The following is a 22,532-nucleotide window of genomic DNA, read 5'->3' on the forward strand; positions in this document are numbered from 1 at the left end:
GCGAGAAGAGCAGATAATCTAAAATACTCAACATGATATGTTTTTCCTTTTTTTTTTTTTTTTTTTTTTGTAGCTGCCTTTCTGACTGGTTTAAAGCGCTTTTTTTCCCCTGTGGGAGGTAGCAGCGGCAAGACCCTCCGCTCGCCATCTTCATTGATTCTCTTGTCTTTCTTCTCCCTCGACGAGACGTGGACAAGCTCTGCAAGAACCCTCAGCCCACTTTAAAGATCCAGTCTGCCTCGTCTGCAGCTCAGAGCTTCTCTCCCTGCTCTCTAGGGATGTGCAGAAGAGAGCAGAGAGCGATGTCCCATCATTCTCCTCCTCCCGCTGTAGAATGCACGTGTCCGTGTGCATACACATAGACACCAAAGAAGATAGGCGTGGGGCGCCTTCCTCAGCAACGTCTCACCTTACTGTTTGAGACAGACTCTCACACCACGTTGTGAGACTTCTTCTAATTGAGCTAGGCTAGCTGGCCAGTGAGCTCTGGGAATACGCCTGGCCCTTCCTCTTCCTGCGGTGGAGTTGCAGGCATACACACCCACACCCAGCCTTCTCACGTGGGTACCGGGGTCCAAACTCATGTCCTCCTGTTTGTGCAGCCAACACATGACCGAGCCATCTCTCCAGCCCCAAGGTCTTCGTTTTTATGCCTCCATTTCCTTGTCTTTCTGGTCCTAGCCAATCTAAGGTCCTAGGGCTGCGGGGTGGACTTGTTTCTAGCGGAAGTCGCCCCCGTTCTGTTCTGTGTGCCCCTGGTCTGCCCCGGTTTCTGCTCCCCCAATAATGGAGTCTTGCCTTCATGTGGTTAGTCCTGCAAGCTTCTCCCCACCAGCATTCTCTCAAGATGACACACAAATTGTACAAGCAATGCCACAATGTCATCAGCTCTGGGAGCAGCAAAGTTACGCAGTGATGGCTGTTGTATTCCATACACTTCACCAGGTCTCCAGATGGGAAATGGAGTGCCAGTCTCCCCTTACGCGGCACCCCACTTTCTGTAGTAATTGTCTTGGAACCTCTACCCTATTTGTTTGAATCCTGGAGATGAAGAACTTGCGCCATGGGAAAGCATCGTTTCCTACTTAGAGAATAATGACCCACCCTCTCTCTCTCTCATCTCCTCAGTAATCTCTTTATAATAGTTTGTTTGCCCGGTGGTGACTGTGGGTAATAGGGGCCTCTTAGCAGCCTTTCATAAACTCAGAGGGGATTACTGGGCCCCCGTGTTGGCAGCTGTCTTTAGACTGTGGACTATTACTGCCTCTTATTTTCAGCTCAATCCCCAAGGAAACAACAATAGTCTCACCAATATCGTCTTCTATAACCGAGAGTTCAGCTCTACATTCTGCTGCAGCTATCCCAACATGAAGACAAAAGTTGATTTTTAAAAATATCACCTCATCCATTTCTCTGAAAAATCTAAATAAACTTTTAAATGCACTAAACAAGGCTAGAAGCCTGAATACGCTCAGCACAGAGTTCGATAACATTGAATAAGCAAATTAAATGCCCTTCTGTGCAAAATGTGCAGTCATGAATGGGAAATGGGGTGTTTTCTTTTGGTTTCCAAGAAGCAGGAAAGAGGATGGGAGATGGGGAGAATGGCTGAGGGGGAGAGAAGAGGATGGGAGAGGTAGAAAAGAAGAGAATGGTTACAGTAAATGGACTCTTTGCTTTCATTCTTGGCTCCCATGGACACGGTAGGCCAAGGAGCACTGCAGGCCTCTGTGGGGAGGGCTGGAAGTTGGCAAGCTTCCTGCGGTCTCAGAACACATTAGAGAAGTGACCTCTTCAAGAGGGACTAGTACCCACGGCTCAAGGAGGCCGCGTTCCTAACCAGGGGACAGGGAGGAAAGTACAGAGCTTTCAAGTGTAGTCAACATTCCCCCAGCAGCCCCCTCCGGAGCCCCCCACCCCCGCCCTTCACATTCAGTAAAGCAGACCTAGCCTGCCGCAGCCATAGAAACGAAGCTTTTCATGGTGAGAAGCTGGGCTTGCAGGTAAGAACTACCTACCTTGTTCTCCGATGAAGGTTTAATCTGTACCTTACCATCGAAATCAAACTGACTTCAAGTAGGCTCTTCAATTAGAGCTGCCTTGTGTCTGGCCCCATCCCCTTCTTTAATGCTAATCTTTTCCTGAATCGGTACCACCAAAGCCTTAGAGAGAGCAACTCACTGCCACCCTGCACAAATCCTGTGCTGTAGCCCTGAGGTGAGTACTGGCAGGGATCCATGTTAGCGTATCAAAGCAGAGAGGAAAGTGTCCCTTCCTGGGAGTGTTACTGGATGGAGTTAAGGAGGTTGAAGTGTGGGTTTGGATATTGGGAATTCATCTGACTAGGCAGTTTGGGGTTTAATGAGTTCTCGAACTAGTCAGTGACTAATCCCCAGAAGCCAGCCAGCATCTTGGCCTTGCTCTTCCAGGTTGTTTGTGGTACCTGGGAGACGCTTGCTTTACTGTCTCCAGCCCATAAACAGGATGGACAGAAACTACATGAGGGGACCACTGCACAAGCTGTTCGACTTGGAGAAAAAGAATGCCAGGCAAGCTGAAGCCAGACTCAGCCTTCGACTGCAAAGGCTGGAGGTCATCTGCCTCTATCATGTGAAGTCTCTGGCCAGGGAGCAGAGGCTGCTTCAGAAACAACTGACGCGGCTGCAGCAAGGTGAGGTGCTGCTCTAAGGAGCAATGGGACTCCACTTCAGGTCCTAAGGAGCAACCTGTGTTCCCCTAGCCCCTGAGGCGGGGGGTGGGGGGGAGCAGCAGCCACTGTCTCACTGAGGAACTGAAGGGTTTGTCCAGAATGACCATCAGAAGAGGAGTCTCCATCTCCTTCTGGATTTAAGCAGGCCCAACCCCCTCCACCCTGTCTCCAAACTCCACAGCTCCTCCTGATGCCTGGTCCCCAATCTTCTTGAGCTGACATTATTGTCCCCTGGCTTCCACTACTGTCATCCTTCCAATTTATACTCTCTCTCTCTCTCTTTTTCTCTCTTTCTCTTCTCTCTCTCTCTCTCTCTCTCTCTCTCTCTCTCTCTCTCTCTCTCTCTGGGCCTTAGCTTCCTGCTTTCTTGTTCGATTCTTCCCACTGTGTTTTCCCTCTATCGAAGCTAATTTGGTTTGACCACTTTTTCATAGCCGTCTTTCTCTTCGGGATCTGGTGGCCATTTCTCGAACAGCTGAAGTATAAGCCGCTGCCCTCACCCGTTTTATAAAAGGAAAGTTAAAAAAGAAAACCAGAAAATCTTTCTCTGGGATTCTGACCTCAGTTTCTTCTGAGGAAGAAAGGGGGTGACGATGGCCATCTTGTGAAATTTTCTGAGCTCTCAGTGAGAATTTGGCACAAACCTAAGCACAACGCATTTGCTTAGGATTCTGCGGCTTTACTCGGATCAGCAGGTCCAATACGATTCAGAATGAAACCTCTCCTGCTGTCTTGTCGGAAACCATTTCCGTCAGGAGGTTTGTAGAAGCCAGAGCTCCTCTTCTTTCTGTTTAATACTTGGAGTTTCAGCAGTTCATCAGAGTTACAGGGAGTCAGTAAACTCAGCTTTTCGGGACCTTCCTCCTGACTCCCGCAAGGTGTGGGAACTCGGGAACATCTGGGTAACGCAGCCGGTTCAGGAGAGCAGAACCCGGATCTACGCCATCTCGGCAGCGGACTCACAAGCCAAAAGCAGCGTCCAGACACCAGCCCGGGAATTCTTCCTAATTTTCAACTACTTCTAATTAGGCAATGGCTTCTAGCCTCCTTGAGCTTGAATGGTGGCCCTGCCTGAAGGAAACTCTGTTCTCACATCCCTTCGCTACAGTAACCCGCTGGGCCAACTTGGAGGAAGAAAAACGCTTGGAAAAGCATCTTAGAAAGCAGTTGGTTGAGTCTCCCTTTAATTCTCAGAAAGAACTTCTCCCTCAGCCGAGAGCAGGCCTCCATGCTCAGGAAGGCGCATAAGGGCAGGCCCCGCACTGTGACTGCCCCTGTTGTGTGGAGAGCTTGTTACGTGGGAAGCAGGAGGCGGGCATCAGAGGTCAAGGTCTCCCGGTTCTCAGTCTGAACAACCAAATCACAGAAAGAAAGACGGTGCGTCCCCGTGGTGCTCTCTAGACAGTGTACTGGGTAGCAGTTTGCAGTGATTTATCCACTGGAACTATTATCCCTGAGAGGATATTATCCCTGAGAGGAACTATTATCTCTGCCCGGCAACGGACTGGTCAGCGTGTATGTTATCAGCCCTCATCTTAGAGAGGAGGCCGGAAGGGAGAAATAAATAGTTTTGAAATTCGATATTCTTTTCACAGATGCTAGGATGAGTTATCCTGGGCCACATGCCTTTATTTGTTTGACGAATTGGTTTGGTTGGCATTTGGGGTTTTCTATTGTTTGTTTGCTTGTTTGTTTTTGAGATAGTCTCACTATGTAGCCCAAGTTGGCCTTCATGTCAGGATCTCCCTGCTTCAATTTCCTCAACTCTGGGCTTACAAATAATGTGCCACCACACCGGGCTGTGAGTCAGGATACTCCAAGAATGGGATGGAAATTTGAGGAAATACAGTCACTGAGAGGCTCTGAGATGCTTATTTACATTGCCAGGTAGCTGAGTGTTTATAAGATTGATATAAAAAGAAATAACCTGTGCTTTTATCAATCGCATAAAGATTCTAAGTGCAAAAACAGAGTTATCTACAAAGTAAGGAAGGAACACGGGAAGTTACCTGTCCCTGTTTAAAAGCTCCTATGAGGAACTCCCCCAGAGAGGTGTTGTGTGAGCAGAGCCTAGGAGCAGAAGAGAGAGGTGATGCCAGAAAAGGGAAACTGGCAGAGATGTGTAGCAGGGAGCCATGTCCTGCAAAGGGGTAGCAATGAGTACGGCCTGCCACAAATACTTCTGTATTTCCGAAGTGCGGGTGTAGTTTCAGAACCCATGCTAACGAAGCAGCATCTCCAGCCATAGCTTCACGAGGGTACACCCCACCCTGCAGGGTCTGAGTGCAGAAGATTCCATGCTCACATTTTAGAGAGATTGCTCTGACTTCAGTGCTTCTAAGAAACAGAGCTTAGGACAGCCAGAGTAGAGCTGATAGAACGCCAAAGGCAGGCCTTGATGTGAAAGGGTTAAACTAGAGCATTGTAAGGAGAAGCCGGGGTGGGAAAACAGCCTTTCAGGACATTGAGAGGGTAGAATCATCTGGGTTCCGTGATTAATTCTATGTCCAAGCACAAAGGAAACAAGAGCCTATTGCCCAGCTCAAGGCAGTCCATCGAATGTAAAGGCTACACTGGGATAATTAGGTGGATACGATACTACGCCATCATGGTGAAGTCAACAGGGAAAGATGATGCCATGCAGAAAAGATCCCATTGGCTCTGCTGTCTCAACTGCACAAGAGCGGGCTGCCTGGAGAACTCACTCAAATCTTTCAGTTTATTGGAAATGAGTTAAAAACATGGAAAACACCTCAAAATAGCCCTGAGGAGACAATAAAGCAAAGGGCTCAGAGAAGTGACCAGATGAGTTTCATGTGACACTCGTGCCCCTTGCATGGTCCTGAACCCTTACCCCCTGCTGCCCAGGCGTTTGTCAGGAGGGCAGTGTCCTCACTTTTGTTTGGTGATAGTGCTTTGTTATGTGTTTGGCTGTTATTCGAGGTTGGGGTTTCCGGTTGGGGTTCGGTGGGTGGGAGGGTGTTGGCCTAGAGCTGGGGATTCAATCCACGGCCTTGTGCATGTTTAGTAAGCAATCTAACATTAGACAACACCGCAGCCTTAAGCTCTGCAACTTAAAGTGATTCCCAGTAAAGCACAGACCTTCACAAGAGTTTCTACTCCAAATGACTCAGCCTTAAATGCCTTGAGAACTAATAGAGCCAGAGTGTTCTCTTCAGAGAGACCGGAACGTCAACTGGAAACATGGGAAGGTCAGTGCATCACGGCCTCTGGCAGTTGCAAACCCTTGCCATGGGTAGAAGGAAGGCACCCAACTGTGGTAAACAAACAAAACATCCACACCCAGTTGTTTTCTTTTCTTAATCAGGTGTGCCTGCCAAGTAAAACATTCAAACACAGCCCGCCAGGCCTAAGAGAGTAGCAACATCTGATCTTTGCGTCTAAATCCTCTCTGACACGTTCTAGGCAAACAATGGGGACTGCAGACGCTTTCCTGTCTTCATCCACTGTGTCAGAGGAGGGCAGCGGGAGATGGGAACCCAGGATCTTCCTGTACCAGCTCTCTGAAAGCCTAGGTCCCTTTCCCATGAAACCTCAGACCTTCGTTGTGTCGACCTGGAACCCTAGAAGTCAAAGTGGGAGTGGGAGCAGTGTTCGTTTCCTCCGGTGTGAGGCAGGAGCAGGCTTTCTCTTCGGCATGTAGGCGACAGGTCCCTTTACCCCGCCCCCTCTGCGTGTCTGCCTAAATTGCCGCTGTCATAAGGATGCCACCACAATGGTCAGGACCCACCACAGTGACTTCATTTTAATTTGCTCATCTCTGCGAAGAGCCCATCTCCAAATAATGTCACGGTGTCAAGTCCTAAAGACTTAGGACCCCAACAAACGAAATCTTACGTAACTCATTTATTTAGTCCTCATTTTACTTATGTGCACATGTGTCCATATATGTATGAGTGGGTATATGAGCGCATGTGGATACAGGTGCTGGCAGAGACCAGAAGACCGTGTCAGATCCCTTGGAGCTGGGGTTAAAGGTGTAGGTGAGCCATGGATCGGGGTGCTGAACTCCCAACCGGTCCTCGTGACTGAGCACTGAGCACTCTAAACAGAAAAGCCTTCTCTCCAACCTATTGTTTGTCGATTATTTTGCAGCGTATGTCTCCAAGAAAAGTTTCTCCTCTTACTTGGGGAATGGAATTTTGAAGAGATCGAAAGATGCTGTCACAGTCTCACCACAAACAGGACAGAGGCACATAGTTCAGGAGCCTAATATTAGGTAAGAAAGCAACTGAGGGCCCGGGTATGGCACAGAATCCCGCTTCCCAGCCAATCTCTTTAAAACACCCCCCTCCGCCCCCTCCAGCGGAGAGGATTCTGCCTTCTCCTTCCTAGGCAGAATGCTTCTGCCCCTCACCCTGACCCCTTCTCACCCACTCTGCCACCTCAACTGAAACCACTGCTGGGTGGAACCATAGTCTAAAAACTGGGAAGGCCTAAATAGGAGCCTCTTCATGTTTCAAAGACATGTATTTCTTCCTTCTCACCTTTTTTTCACCGCAGAGCAGTGAAAAGCAGTATTACCCAGGAAGTTCAAACCAAGCCTCCGGTGACCTCTTTATATGACGCAGTCCTCAAAGATGCCCTGAGACGCCAAGAGCACCTGCAGTCTCAAGACGGAACCAGCTGCTCCCAGGGAGAGAACCCACAGGGCGGGGACAGAAAGTCTGCAAGTCCGCGTAAGGGCTCGGACCCCAACAAGGATGTCTTTGCTCCGTGGTACAACCACGAGGCTTTCGCGAACAGGACAGAAGGCAGCAGTGTGGCTAGCGTGGATGGCGAGAGTGAGCCGGCATCTGCTCACAGTAAGACCAGACCAAAAAATGCCAACCGGAAGCCACATGGCGATGCCAGGGCACAAAGTGTCGCGAGCTCCTTGGAACACCCGGGAAGCTCCAAAGGTGAAGGCACAAAGCCAACCCTCGTAGATCTGTACGCGAAGGTCAAAAATGCCCACTACCTCCGCCACAGGGTGCCCCCTGAGTCAGAGAGGCTGCTTAGCGTTAGGGAAATATTCGGACACAGCGACTCCCCACCACCCAAAGCAGGGGAGGAAATGTGAAAAAGATGGCTCCAAGTTCCTTCTTCTCTGGCTGCGCACTGTAGCCTGACCACGAGATATGCCGTAATAACTATGGAAATGTAACCCTCAGATTGCTGCAATAGCAGGCAACAGAAATAAACAGAAATGCACAACAACTTTCTTTTTCATCCTTGGTATCCCCCGCCACTTTATGTGGCCTTTCTCCTAACAAACAAGGCTGCTATAAAAAGGGAAAGACGGGAAATGTTATGAAGATACTTGAAACTGATACCTTGGGCTTGTTTTGAGTCCTTCTTGTTTGCCCTAAGGTCTGTCCCTCACAGGAGATGCTTATAGCGCCACCTGCTGGCCAAATGGCATAGCTCTTTGCCTCGTTTTCCTTTCTTTTGGGGTTTTCCATGGGACCCCAACTGCAATTGCATACAGTGACATGGTCTCCAAAGAAAACCCGTTCTTGCCACAGCTCTGTTTTCTCTTTTGAAGCTCCTCCCTGTCTTCTTCCCTTTGTTTCTCTTTCCTTCCTTCTCTCCATCTTCCCCTCCTTTCCCGGTCCCTTCCCTTTCCCCCTTTCCTTACTTCCTTTCTTCCTTTCCAAATGGTCCCAGGCTAGACTTCTCTTTCCCCATTTCAACGTTAATACAAAGTGTTTTGGGATCCCTAATGAAAGAAACTAATCTGTGTCCTTGCCACTTCTTCCGAATCAAAGTATCTTAAAACTCCCAGCAATTTTATGCCAGATTCAGCCAATAACTAACCCTCTCACAGTAGAAATAATTTCCATTTAAAAAGTATTGTTTTAAGCTAGTATGATGCCACCTGTCTATAACCCCATTTTCTCAGTATTTGAGAAGCTTGATTCTGTCAATAAAAATAAAGACCATTGTTTTAAGTAGGTCTACAGAATATGGGTCTCTGTAAATGAATTGAGTAAGCTTTGTTTCTAACCCAGACGGTTCAAATTTACACTTAAAACAAATGGTGTTACATTTCATCAGAGAACAAGAGCTCACTTTAATACATTTTAATCCTATTATATACCTAATATAATACCTCATATAATACCTAATAAAATTTTATTTATTAGCTCACCTAATATATACCAAATGAAATTTTCACTTTTATCATTTAATTATTATTAATTTCAACTTCTTTAGAAAAACTAGCTTTGGGAAGGGGCTTGGGATGAAGAGTAAATAAACTTAAATCAAAAATTAAAATAAAAAGAAAAGCAAGCTTTTACTTTTATGGCCAAGATCAGGGAGCAACTGTTAAATTCAATTAAAATTTTCAATTATATAGCAAACTTGGACATCAGAAGAATAAATTCAAGACCTATGAATTTGTTTAGGACCTATTTATTTACTTCAAATTAGTTTTTTTGTTGTTGTTTTTTGGTTTTGTTTTTGTTTTTTGAGACAGAGGTTAAATTATGCTGATCTGGGTCGGTCTTGAATTCCCAGGTTCAGTGATCCTCCTGCCTCAGCCTCCTCCCAAGTACCCAGGATTGTAGCTTCTTACCCCCAGTACCTATTTACAATTAGGCAAATGTGTTTGTTGTATTCTAGCTGGAGGGTATCTTGAAGAAATAAAACTATTTATATCAAAAATGATAAAGGACCCAGTCTTCTAATACTAAAGCTCCTGGGGATTAAATTAATTCAAACTTAATGACAAAGTATGAGTTAATTGCATTTAGCTTAATAACACAATTTAATTCCCATTTGAGATGCCTGATGTTTAAATTCATAACTCATAATAGCTCCCATTTTCCAGCATCTCCTGCCGCTCTGAACTTTCCACACGGCATACCAATTGCTCCTCAGAACTCTGCAAATAGGGTTTTTGTTGTTGTTGTTGCTGTTGTTTTTTAAGTCCTCATTTTGCAGATCAACAGAGCCAAGCAGAAAGTGTCCCCTGTGTCAGGTCTACACACTATCCTCTGACATACTCTCCCTAGTCACCTTGCTACCACCTAGCTGAAGGCAAAGGCTTGGCCTCAGCCTTGCAAAAATCAGTTTGATTAGCCCAGCCATTGGTCTTCCATGGCAAGACAATAGTTTATACTAGAAATAACACAATAACTCTTCGGAAAGAAGAGTTCTCTCATGGGGAAGGCAGGTAAGGGGCAAAATTCAATGATTCACAAATTATTTACACTGGTCCTGAAAGTAAGGACTCCCAGTACAGAGAACCCCCTTTGCAAAGTGTACTGTTGGGGAGAGAAGATCTGTTCTGTCTCTGCCCTGATGGAAAAGAAGCTCTCCCCTTTGCTGTATAGCCGGAATGCCTTCTATGTGCTTCTTGCTATCTGCTTCAGAGGAGTCTGGCTCCTCATGGCAGCAGAGTCTGCTGCCCTCTCTACCTGCTCTAGGCTGTAACACAGAAGCACCATCATTTCCGCAAGGAAGACTTCAAGCTATCAAAAGACAACAAAAAGTGGCACCCAAGGAGATGGTGGCTCCGAGGGTAAGGAGCTGGCTGTGCAAGCATGAAGACCGGAGTGCAGATCTCTGTCATCCACATTAAAGGGGGTGTGAGCAAACATACCTGTAATCCCAGCATTGGGGTTGAAGAAGGTGAGACAGAGATGGATAGAGCCCAAGGGTGCCCTGGTCATCTGGTCTACCGGAAATAGCAAGGTTCAGTGAGAGGCTATCTCAAAAAGTAAAGTGGAAAAGTGACCAGAAAAGGCACTGGACATTAGCCTCTGGCTTCCACACCCTCCAACATGAGAAAACATATCTGCATACAGGTGACATCTAAAGAGAGAATATATTTTTAAAAATCAAGCATTTAAAGCAAAACTGTAAGGACAGACAATCATAAGGGAAACTGTTCACAGCTACTGTGGGATAAAAATGGTAACCATTCTGTTTCCACCTCGCCAAGCTGAGACTGTTCAGTTCCTGAGATAGAGAGGGGCATGCTGAGCCACAGTTGCTATCAAGATTACAAGATTTATCGGCAGCCTGGTCTACGTGAGACACTGTCCCAAGAAAGCTCTTCGGTCAAATTAAAACAAACAAACAAACAAACAAACAAAAACCATGTATTTATTACACATCTCACTTGTGGCTGGGAATATGGATCACCTGAGGCTTCTAGGAAGAAACTGTTTCACCTGATTGGGCGTGACATGAAGCACACCCTGAGTGAGCCCACTTTCCCACCACCAGCACTGTGAACAGGTTGCTGCTCCATTCCCTAACAATGCCATCAATCAATTAGAGTATAAATTAACTTTAATAGAATTTATCGTGTTATTCTGAGTGGTTTGAACAATTAATTCTATTAAAAAAAACTGTTCTGTGGAATTGAGAAACAGGAAAATCTAATCAGACTGATAAAGGGACAATATATGTAGCTAAGTGTGAAGACAGTTCATAGTACAATTGCCAACGGGAAGCCTTTTGTGTGTTTTTGCTGAGGACTTTCTGACGATGCTGAAGTGGGAGGAGACACAGGATCTTGACTAAGTTGTCCAATGACATACCTCACAGCTGGAGGAGTGGGTGGGGGGACAGAGAGCAAGCAAACGCGTTCCTGCTAACCTTCAACTATTTCCTTCTCAACTTCCTCTTGAGCACCAGAAAATAGAGAGCTGGTGATCAGAACGGCCAGCAAGTCTGTCGATAGCTCTGTTGTTTTCAAATTTAGTTCTACATGAGGCGGGTGAGAACCCAAGGTGGTTAAGAACCCAAGGACTGGGGAGAGATGAGTTCTCTGTCTCTTCTCCCTGATGAACAGAGCTTTCGCCTTTACACTGCTACCTGATTGCTCAGAAAGGCCTTAGTATGTGTTCAGAATCTCAGAGGTAGGAAGTCTCAAAAGCAGGGTGCAGACAGGGGCCCAGCCTTCTGCATAACCTCATCACATTCATCTACCCCAGCAGGCTCCAAAAGCCTGTGACCAGCCTGCACAGTGGCCTCCTGAAGTTGTGGAGGCCATGAAGGTAGGCAAACAACACCCATCATGGGTTTTGACCAGATCCATCAAAGAAAGGAAGAAAGCTTGGACTTACAGAGGCAGGAAGGGGTTAAGTGTGTGTGTGTGTGTGTGTGTGTGTGTGTGTGTGTAGGAGCTACAGAGGTAAGCCAGCAATTTAAGCATACTGGCTACGAGAGGACCTGGTATCTATTACTAGCACCCACATGGCAGCTAACCACTATCTGTAATTCCAGTTCCAGGGGATCCAGCTCTCTCCTCTGGCCTCTGTGGGCACTACACACACACACACACACACACACACACACACACACACTCGGGGCACAGACAAACAAGCAGGCAAAACACCCACACATGTAACACAAGAACTAAAAAGAAATTTAGTTTTGCAAGCTTTATATAAGAGCTCCTATGGGCATGGTTTCCTTATGGTCAACTTCCTTAGGGAATATGAACATGTCGTGTACATGTGTACACACACACACACACACACACACACACACACACCACCCCATACCACTTTCTTTAGGAATAAAAGTGAAGAGAAGCACCCCATGGTTTTACAATGGTTCAGTACAGAAGTTCACAGCGGCAAAGCGGTAGCCCTCAGCAGACTAGTGGGAGACTGCCTTGGGACCTGTGGTGATGCTGTCACAGTCTGGGTTTGGTTGTTCTTGCTGTACAGCCCAAGCTAGTCTCAGACTCACAGTCCTACTGTCCAGCCTCGAGTGCTGAGGCAGAAGGTGTGTCCCGTTCCATTTGGCAACTAGATGTTTTGTAAGTTCCGGAAATTTTGGTACAGATTTAGCCATGGCTTTTATCCAGGTTCCTCTGAAAAATAACAAATTCGGTATAAGCCAGGTCCTAAACAGTAAGGGAAAATGAGTGAGACTGCATTTGGACGAGGAAGCAAGGCGCTTGAAATAAACATAAAGGAGGAGAACTGGGCCCAGCCTGGCAGCTTCTCCAGGGCTCTCTGAGGGCAGAGGTCACCTCCCTGCTCACTCTATGCCTAGCCAACTGAGCCTCTAGTGAGTGCACGGCCTGCGGGTCTGAGCTGGCTCTCCCCCAGCAGCCTGCGTCTGCAGAAGCACTCCCTAACGGTGTCCTGACAACAAAAACCTCGCTGTGTTAAAAATACAGCAGGAGCCCCAACCACAAAGTCAAGACTGTCCTTCAATTCTGTCAGCAGTGAGGTATCTCTTTCTCACAAGGACTGATTCTCAGTAGGCGACACTCTTTCATTATACGAGACGGATACTGACTTTCCTTTTACCTGGAAACCAACTCTCCTGAGGCTGGAAATAGCTCACACACAGGAAAATGTGCCCTCCATCAGCGATGAGATCCCTAGACGCACAAGGTCACAGCTCATCTTTGCTCTGCCGTTTAATTCTCAATATCACACAGATAATATCTTATCTTGCTGGGGTCCTAAAGTTGGTAGGGGATATAGAGATTAGCCAGTTCAAGCTCAGTTCAACCCCAGTTCAAAGTGGTGAAATGGCTTCTTAAAAAGAAGTAGAATATTAAAGTGCTTAATTTGGGTGACTTTTTAATCAGTGAATTTTGGTTAAGAATGAAAATTTGTTCCCAATAGATGGTCCAATGCTGCCCTCTAGTGGTAGAGATGGCCGGTTCCGGAAGAACTGCCTTGAGAGCCAAGAAGTTAGCTATTATGTTAATATAATTTCTCAAACGGTTTTCCAAGAAATCTTGCTAAGTACCATTAGGGAAAGACCTAGAGATGAATTAAGTCTGGAGAAACCTGGGCTAGATAATTGGAGTCAATCTCCAGCGAAGACTTCTCTTAAGTCTTTAATATGCTAATAACAGGGTGAGCATCCACAAGGGAAATTAAATGAACCTGAATTACCCCAAAGGATATGGCCGTGGAAACTTTGTCCATACATCATCTTTTCTTCGAGAACTATAGTGACAGACTAAGCACACTGAAGAAAAACTATATGCGAATAAAAGCTGGACTAGGACAAGCTTTTTATATCATGAAGATCAAATAGTCAACAAAGGCCCCACACATCCCAGAAAATAATGACAGGAAGGACATTTTTTTCTTAGGGGATATTTCCCTTTGTCATCTTTATGGCTATCCCCATGAATGCACACACACACACATACACACACACTCATACAAATGCAGCAATAAGCCCATTTAAAAAATCAGAGTAAAAGAGACAGAAATGGTTGAGATGAGAAAATAAACAGACAGTTCGCTGCTCCAGCTGCTACTCATGGTGTCAGGGGTGTCATCTTCACTTCCTTTGACAGCTAAGAAATCTGAAAGGAGAGATTTGAACTCCAGGATTCCCGGTAGATCTGAATAGTCATCAAGTAGAACTGGGAATCCAGGGTATTTCTAATCAGCTCCAAGGTTTGTGTCCAACACTAACACCCCCTTGCTTCCTTCCACACAAAACCCAAAAGAAAAAAGCAGTTCCTGGTCTTAGGACCCTAATATCTAGTGATGTAGACAGGTCCCAGAACAAATTCAACTCATGTGCTAAGTCAGCAAGTCACTGTTTAAATCATTCCCTAACATCTTTTCTACCACAACTGATTAACCAATTACAGAATTCCCTCCAAAAGGGGTGTGTGGCTTAGTCCTTTCCAGCTGGACAGGAGATGTCCACTGAACACTTCTGAGAAAATGTACCCCCATTCTGAAGAAAATGAAGCCGAGAGAGTAGCTGTTTTCTTCTTTCAGGCACTGCCATACCTGGATATGACTTCCTGTCCTTGGTGAGGTCGTGTTGCTCCAGGCTGAGGAGGAAAACTCAGAGAGCAGCGAGCAGGAGACAAAGCTGAGGACCTGGCAGAGGGCAGATAACAAAGGGTTTCCTGTTAGGCTTGCAGTGTGATCTCTCCCCGAAGTGGGAAGGCTTCTGAGAAAAAGAGAATTGCTACCAAAAATAAGCTGAAAACAAGGCAGAAAATGAGTGGATGGACCTGGCTACAAAGGATGCCAAGGAGCCTGGGAAGCCAAAGCCAGGGCTGGCATCAAGGCAAAGCTGTAGACACAGTCAAACCGAGAAAAGCTAAGACACTGAATGCAAAGGAGGAGGCAGATTAAAACCATGTTAAAGAGCAAAATAATAATGACTGTTTACGTCCAATAATTATATAAATAATAATAGTTGTGATTATTAAGTTTCAATTAAAATACAATAACAATCTTAATAGCCAGATTATTGTTTAGGTCTAAAAGGATGAAATCGATAGGTTCTAAGATGGCACACGGGTCCATTTTCTGGGACTGGGGGCACACAAGCATCACCATACTCTGGGAAGTTCTAGGCAGCAAGATCTCCCCACCTGCTCAGTGGGTATAGATATAAGAAGCCACGTTAACATAGAAAGAAAACTGGAAGTGGGGAGTGACTCACTTCATTCCATCTTTCCAGCATGAGAGTCCAATAGACACTGTGAGCACAGACAGATGGGGGATAATGCGTGATAATGTGAGTGAGGCACAGGATCCATCAAAGAGATAAGATCCTGCTCAGGTTGTCAAGAACACCCATGCCTGCATTTTACATCTCACCAATGCTGTGCTTCATCAAATCACTCTTTCTTTCAGGGAACGATCTCTGTCTCCCCCATTTTCTGGTATCACCTTTAACTAGGGGGGTTACTGTTGTGGATATAAACATGTTTTTGCTTTGGTCCCACGTGTGGGGTGGGGGACTGATTCCGATGGTTCACAGCAGCAGACTCGTGCGGCCTCTGAGAGGAGCTCCTTGCCAGTTGCAGATAGTTTGAATCCGAGGACTCTAGAGAGAGAATAAATGCCAGAGCCTAGAGAGTGGAGGGATGGAGAATGAACAAGGAAGGCTGCTCCTGCTTCCCCCTTGCTGCTCTCGGTTGCTGTTGTGAAACAAGAAGTTGGAGATCTCCTGAAGCGAGGACTGGGCTGCCTCCAAGGAAGCCAATGACCCTGAAGAGCAGGAAGCAGCTCAGAAAGAACCGCACCAGGTAGGAGAGAGAAAGGGTTGGTGGGAGAGAGGGTACTGGAAGGGACTGGGGTGGAATAAGGAGAAAAAGAGAAGAAACATAAATAAAAGAGTGTTTTAAAAAGTACACCAACACAGTACATGTCATTTAGACATTCTGAAATACAGCTAGGCCCATGGATACTGTGTGGTGATTGTCTCACTTGGTAGAATCATCCACTGACCAACCGCTTGAGGGGTCATCCATTGTTATGCAAGGCCTTGAGCACAAGCCTCAGTCTCACGTGCACACACACACCCATACACACACAAAATACACACACACACACACACACACTCAGAAAGACAGAAATATTCTAGGTATCATGACTTGTACCAGCAATCTCAGCACTGGGAAGGACTGTAATTTGATCCATTAGAGGGACATTATCGTCAACATTCCTATTCTATGGACTCACCTGGAAACATGACAGTAACACAGTGGATGCTGCAAAAAGTTGCCCAGGAAATAAACATATTCCCATGGATAGAACTCCTTTCCTTTCCTTTCTTAGCTAGCCTCTCTGCTTCCTTCCTCTGTCCTTTCTTAGCCATCTTTTCTTCCCTCCCTCTCCTCTTCCCCCTTCCAAATCCCTCCTTCCCGCTCTCCGCTCTTCCTTTCTTCCTTCCCTCATTACCTACTAACATCCTCCAGGAAGACTAGATTTGAACAGACCATACTTTGGCAAATAAGCTTTCTGAAATATGGGCTGCTCCCATTTGTGGTTTCTGAGACGTCATAGTTCTGTGTTCCTTGAGGCCAAACAGCCAGCCTGGGAGGAGGAGGCCTGGTCTGTCTGCAGTAGGACCTGCTTCGTGGGTTACACTGTACCCAGTGGCACCTCCTGAGCTGCACTGTCTCAAAAAGCACTGAATGGGTTGGTTAAAGCTGCCAGATGGCCGGACGTAGTGGCAAACACCTTTAATCCCAGCACTCAGGGAGGCAGAGGCAGGCAGATCTCTGTGAATTTGAGGCCAGCCTGGTCTACAAAGTGAGTCCAGGACAGCCAGGGGTACACAGGAAAACCCTTTCTCAAAACACAAACAAACAAAAAAACAACAGAAAAAAACTGCCAGATAAATTCCCACAGGCTCTGGGATGGGTAAGAGAAAGTAAAAGACGTAAGTTTTTAAAATCCTAAAATGTGCAGCTGCCATCTTCATTTCACAAACCTATCCTCTCAAGACTGCACAGCAAGCACATTTTAATAATAAAGACAGATTTCCTATTCAACACAGGGATGGGTACCGAAGCATCGGGATAGATAGCATGTTGCAGTGGAACGCCAGCTCCTGGCCCCCAGAGAGGGGCTTGATTCCTCAAATGTTTGCTAAGGTTTTATTACATGCCAGAAGCTGTTCCAAGCACATTTCACTTTCACAGAAACTGGAGATCTCAATGCCACAGCCGTGTGCTGAGTATCCATCACATGACGGAAATCTTGGGCTATGGCCGAAAGACTCTGCTCCGTAGGACTGCCTGATACACAACACTGGCCGGCTACTCTACGCCTTTCCTGTGACCAGGGAAGGGAGAACAGCCCAGAAGCACAGCACCCACTGCCCTGGCTTCAGGTAAAGGCTTTAAGGCATGAGAGAAGACTGGGACTGAGTGTTCAGCGTGAAATACTTTTCCTGGATCCCATCTGCTGTAAAGTTCTGCCCTGCAAAGAAAGTCTCAACCTGCGCAAAACTTACACTGCTGACTTCTATTTGCCCCCTCGTAAAGGCAGCTGGGGATATGGGGCAGTCTGTAGGGTGCTTGCCTAGCATGCACAAAGCCCTGAGTCCCCAGCCTAGCACTTCCTAAAGTAAACCTGACGGCGCACGTCTACAATCCTAGCCAGGAAGATCAGAAGTTCAAAGCTATCCTCAACTACATAGTAAATTTGAGGCCACCCTGGTCCACATGAGTCCCTGTCTCAAGAATACACAAAAATAAAGGTATTATTAGATCTGGGATGACTTGTTAGCCGCTCAAGAATTGCTTCAGTGTGGGGTGTGTGTGTGTGTGTGTGTGTGTGTGTGTGTGTGTATGCTTGTGTGCCAGGCCTTTGGGCCATGTGTAGAGGTCATAACACTACCTTGTGGACTCTGTTCTCTCCTTCCACCTTTATGTGGGTTCCAGAGCTCGAACTCAGGTCCTCAGGCTTTCATAGCAAGAGCCTTTTCCAGCTGAGGCATCTCTCCAAATCATATAACCAAGAGTTTAATTTTTGATTACTTCTTTTGATTATTTATAATTTAAGAGTGCTTGTTATTTTACATCTTAATTTTAACTTATTAATTTAAAATTAATAATTAGGTACAACCATAATAGATACCACATATAATTATTATTTATACATGTATGTTCTACTTGTGATTATATCTTATTTTGCACCGATTTATTTTGGTGCTACTCTTTCATTTTATTTTAATCTTAGTTGTAGCCATTTAAGTGAAGAGTAGGAAAGGGTGGTGTAAATTATGGCCGATGTTTAGACAATGTGCCAAATTAAAGACTCCATTGCCTTTGTGTCTCTGCTCAGCAGTGCATCGTAAGGTACATTTCCTTTTAAGTTTTTTATGTGGTTAAGCAAGAATCTCATGACCTCCAGAGAGAATCAGGTGAATCACCATGGACTCAATATCTCAGCTCTTGGAAGCTCATTATTTATTAATTTTTAATTTATTTTAATAAGCACTAATAGCAAAAGCATAGCTACCATGTACCAGATACTGTGGTCAGCACTCCATACATATCAGTCCAGGGCTCACTCCTCAAAAGAGGGACGGGCCTTGTCTCAGGGAACACTCCAAAGAGCTGAAAGAGCTGTGTTTCCATCTTATTTTTAGAACCACCCTAGTTGAGAAAACTATGAAGGTCAGGTAAGTCAGTATTAGATGAAAAGTAACTGAGGGATGGTTAAGTCTTGGTCAACCATGCACAATAGTCACACCATGAGTTTAATTCGGGAGAAAGGTAGATGATCACGAGACCTTCTCCAAAGGGCATCTGAGCTGTTTAAGTCTAATAAGATTGTGTTTCTATGAACCCTGACAACTGCCAATGATGGAAGCCCTCTATAGGAATTTTCTAGTTCCTCTCTCTAGCCAGGCCTTTATCAACAAACTCTTCAGAAAGGAGCACCCGATCAGGGACTCATTCTTACCACGATGGTTAATTTCCACTGCCAACTTGATTAGCTGAAGAAGCCTTTAGGCGTCAATGAGGCACACCTGGGAGAGATTTACCTGAAGAGAAGGCTCCACTTTGAATATAGGTGGCACCATTCCACGGGCTGGGGTCCCAGACAGAGTAAACAAGACGGAAGTATAGCCTGCACTCTACTGGATTTAATCTCTCTCTGCTGCCCGACCTGCCCAGGATCTTGGCCATGGTGCCCTCCCCACCATGATAAACTGTATCCCCTCAAAGCCTAAGCCAAAAGGCCTCTTTTTTCATCCAAGTTGCTTCTTTCAGAATTTCGGTCAGAGCAATGTAGAAAGACAGGTGCGAATAAACAGTCTCCATTCTCCTTTGACTATCGACTATGGTCAAAGAAAACACAAGATTCCCTCAGAGAACAAGTGAGATACTATGACCCTGCCCAGCGCCAGCTTACTTTGAACACAACAAACTGAGACAAGAGCAAAAGGGACCAGCTGAAATTACTCCCCACCACCAGAAAGCCAATTACATCTGCAGGACAGCATGAGGGCCAGCTGTGTCAAATGACCGCAGAACCCGGAAGGCATGAAAGAAGGCTGGGACCACACACTGCATTCAGTAACAGGAATGCTTAAGCTAGACAGTGCCTGGAAACACTAGCCAGAACATTACATACTCTTTTTGTTGTTGTTTTGTTTTTTGAGACAGGGTTTCTCTGTGTAGCCTTGGCTGTCTTGGACTCACTTTCTAGACCAGGCTGGCCTTGAACTCACAGAGAGCCACTTGCCTCTGCCTCCCTGAGCGCTGGGATTACAGGCGTGCACCACTGCCTGGCTAAAACAGCACATACTTTGAAGGAGCATTCTTAGAAAATTATCAGGAGGATAAGACAGTTTGAGGGGAAGATACAGAAGCCGACAGACCTTGCCAGGAGTGAAACGACTGGCAGGAAAGTTCCACGCACAAATGAGAGGTTAAAGGGGGAAATATGACAGGAACCATGTCTTAGTTACCATTACCGAAAGGAACTTGAGGAGGAAAGGGTTTATTCTGCTTATGCTTCCACGTCACTGTTCATCATCAGAGGAAGTCATCAGGACAGGAATTCCTGATGCAGGAGATCCGGAGGAAGGAGCTGAGGCAGAAGCCAGGGAGGGGTGCTGCTTACTGGCTTGCTTCTCATGGCTTGCTCAGCCTGCTTTCTTCTAGAACCCAGGACCACCTTTCCAGGGGTAGCACCGCCCACAATGGACTGGGCCCTCCCCCATCCGACATGAATTAAGAAAACGCCCTACAGGCTTGCCCACAGCCTGATCTTATAGAGGCACCTTTTTTTTTTTTTTTTTCAGTTGAGGGTCCCTCCTCTCAAATGACTTTAGTTGGTGTTGAGGTGATGTGAAACTATCCAGCACACACACATACAAAAGCTGGGCCTCATTGTACAGCTAACTGAAGAGCAACACAGGAGGGGCCAACTCCAGGGTTGAGTCTCCCTGTAAGATAAATCTGTGAGGAGGGGAGAATCTCCTGATATAGATTTAGGCAGGCTTAAATTCTTTTCAGAACAAGACTAGGCTAGTGAACCTTGAACCTTGAGCCTGGTTGGAATGAAGAATTCCAGCCAAGGAGCAAGAGGTCTGGATGTGGGGCAGACCAAGCCATGAATTTTGTGCTCGGGACACCTTGTGTCTCTGACGTGTCATTAGACAGAGCCTGGTGTGGACATGGAGTGCCAGAGGCACAGTATCGGAAGAGGACTTCTCAAATGGGCTTAGGAGGAGGGAAGGGAGTTCCCGTGGCAAAGGCAAAATTGTAGACTATAAATTTATGGCATGGAACCCCTCATTTGCTACTTTCTGAGAGAAAATGGGCTTAGGAGAGTCTTCCCCCAAATGGAGAAAAATATTGCTTGTGATATAAGATTGCTTCTTTATGTTTTCTACATGTTCCAATACCCTCCTGCAGGGGGAGGGGTGGGAAGCGGAGGTGGAGAGGAAGCCCAGATTGCCAGGGATGCTGAAAATCCAAGGTTTTCTTTCTTCCCTCCCCCTTCTCACTACCTAGTCTCTTCTCTCTGATCACTGCCACGTCATTCCCAATGACAGGCACAGTCTTTGTGATTTCAACAAGCGGGGCCTGAAGTTTACAGTGATTGCTGTAGGGATCCAGAGCTTGCAATTTTGTTTTGTTTTGTTTAAATAGTTTTGGGATGCAGGGCTAGTTCTGTGTGTAGTGTGTAGCCTGCTCATTCTATAGTCTCTTTAAAGCAGGGACCCCGAAAGAGCTGGGCTTGGATCAACTCACCCCCAATCCCAAGGGAGCAAAAATGGTGTGTTACTGGAGGGACAGCTCAGGTGCTGCAGAGGGCATCCCTGGCAGCTGAAGGGATGGCCGAAAGAAGACAGGCAAAGATAATGGAGAGTGAGATTGCTGGACACAGAAGACGCCTTCTCCAGCTCAGATCTACTTGACCAGCAGAATAGGTCCATGGGCACAAATGGATCTTCCATGCCTCGCCTACTAGGAAAGCGAGCAGTCGGTCATCACTCCTGAATCATTACTAGGACTTGAGTCTGATGTTACACCGGCAGAATTCCCGAGATGTCCCGGGGTGCACACATGAAGGGAAGGAGTCCAGCTGAGTGGATCCTCCACTCTTCCCCTAGTCACCCCAATGAGCGTCATCAGCATGGTGCTCACGAAAACCGACTACCCAGCCCAGAAGACAGGCAGCAGTTTCCCAAGTAAGAATCCACCAGCAACTGGCCAGTTGCAGTAAACCCTTAACCGCATCTTGGCCATCCCTCTGTGGTACCTCAGGCTGTGCTGACCAGTAGCCTGGGTCTGTCCTGCAGGCACCTGCAGACTGCCTGACCCAGAAGGCACAGAGTAAGGGTGACCTCTGCTGGCAAATAGGTGGTACTACAGGAACCTGCCACCCAGTATCCTGGACTGTTCCCGCCACCAGGTCGGATGTCACCGGTGAGTCTGTTTCGGAGTGGTCAGTCTGTCCCTCAGTCCTGGTGGGCTAAACTTTAAATCATCTCCACTTGCTCCTCCTCTTCACTTTGAATATAAAAATTTGGAGGCGGTTACGAGTAACTCACTTTCCAATATCATCTCTTTTGCTTTTTCTGCCTTTACACTGAGCAGGTAAACTATGAAAGGAGCCTCCTTTGTCCCTATTGTTTTTTTCCTTCTGACCGTGAGCAGTTTATTCTGGGCATATTTAAGCACAGCACTATTTGCTGAGGATGCTCCCGGTCATAACTCAATCCCATGTAAATCTCCCCAAGGAACAAAGCAAGCTAAATAAAGATCAGCTGTGACCATAGCAAAACTCTGTGTAAAATACAAGTCCATAAAGGCAGGTTCTTTAGATGGACTGAGAAAAGCAAGTGTGTGGTGAGGGTCTGGGGGAGGATCTAGGGTAGTCCCCGCAGACAGAGGGGAAGGTCACCAGGCTGTGCACCAGGTCCACTCAGAGCTGTCGGGGAGGTTAACTGGTCATGCATCCCTCCCTTTGACAGAACAACCCTGCGTGCTCAACATCCCGGGATCCCTCAGGGCAGTGCTTCTCAACCTGTGGTTCACAAGTCCTTTGGGGGAGGGGCTTGAACGACCCTTTCACAGGGGGCCTGGGGCCAT

General features: G+C 46.5%; 2 protein-coding genes across 7 annotated transcripts in view; one reads left to right on the plus strand and one right to left on the minus strand.

Moving 5' to 3' along the window:
* Positions 1 to 1,972: 1,972 nt before the first annotated feature.
* Positions 1,973 to 9,391, plus strand: Ccdc190 (coiled-coil domain containing 190). 2 transcript variants are annotated; one of them, XM_021640610.2, is made up of 4 exons: positions 1,973 to 2,003; positions 2,473 to 2,671; positions 6,827 to 6,950; positions 7,235 to 9,391. In XM_021640610.2, exons 2-4 carry the CDS (start codon positions 2,485 to 2,487, stop codon positions 7,791 to 7,793), a joined length of 870 nt encoding a protein of 289 aa, XP_021496285.1. In that variant the 5' UTR covers positions 1,973 to 2,003; positions 2,473 to 2,484; the 3' UTR covers positions 7,794 to 9,391. The 2 variants fall into 2 exon arrangements, with proteins under 2 accessions (XP_021496285.1, XP_060220623.1); XM_060364640.1 differs by having other exon boundaries at positions 1,983 to 2,217; positions 2,430 to 2,671.
* A 1,210-nt stretch (positions 9,392 to 10,601) lies between these two features.
* Hsd17b7 (hydroxysteroid 17-beta dehydrogenase 7) overlaps positions 10,602 to 22,532 on the minus strand; it is a 33,947-nt gene continuing 22,016 nt past the window's right edge. Inside the window, exons 9-11 of one of the 5 annotated variants that reach the window (XR_009584633.1) lie at positions 14,458 to 14,550; positions 12,997 to 13,154; positions 10,643 to 12,551 (exon numbers count right to left, since the gene is read on the minus strand). Coding sequence is in view for 4 of the 5 variants with exons in the window: in XM_060364636.1 (XP_060220619.1) it covers positions 14,299 to 14,550 (252 nt within the window). In the remaining variant the exon portion in view is untranslated. Of the gene's footprint in view, positions 14,551 to 22,532 lie in introns of all 5 variants that reach the window. The other 4 variants (XM_060364637.1, XM_060364638.1, XM_060364639.1 and 1 more) reach the window with 4 other exon arrangements.

Source organism: Meriones unguiculatus, chromosome 11, assembly GCF_030254825.1.
Source record: "Meriones unguiculatus strain TT.TT164.6M chromosome 11, Bangor_MerUng_6.1, whole genome shotgun sequence".
NCBI lineage: Eukaryota > Metazoa > Chordata > Mammalia > Rodentia > Muridae > Meriones > Meriones unguiculatus.

Excerpts from the sequence above, each read along its gene's own strand:
- Ccdc190 (XM_021640610.2), top strand. The coding sequence starts at position 2,485 with ATGGACAGAAACTACATGAGGGGACCACTGCACAAGCTGTTCGACTTG. Across the intron at positions 2,672-6,826 it reads ACTGACGCGGCTGCAGCAAG|CGTATGTCTCCAAGAAAAGT; the intron begins GTGAGGTGCTGC and ends ATTATTTTGCAG. Across the intron at positions 6,951-7,234 it reads GTTCAGGAGCCTAATATTAG|AGCAGTGAAAAGCAGTATTA; the intron begins GTAAGAAAGCAA and ends TTTTCACCGCAG.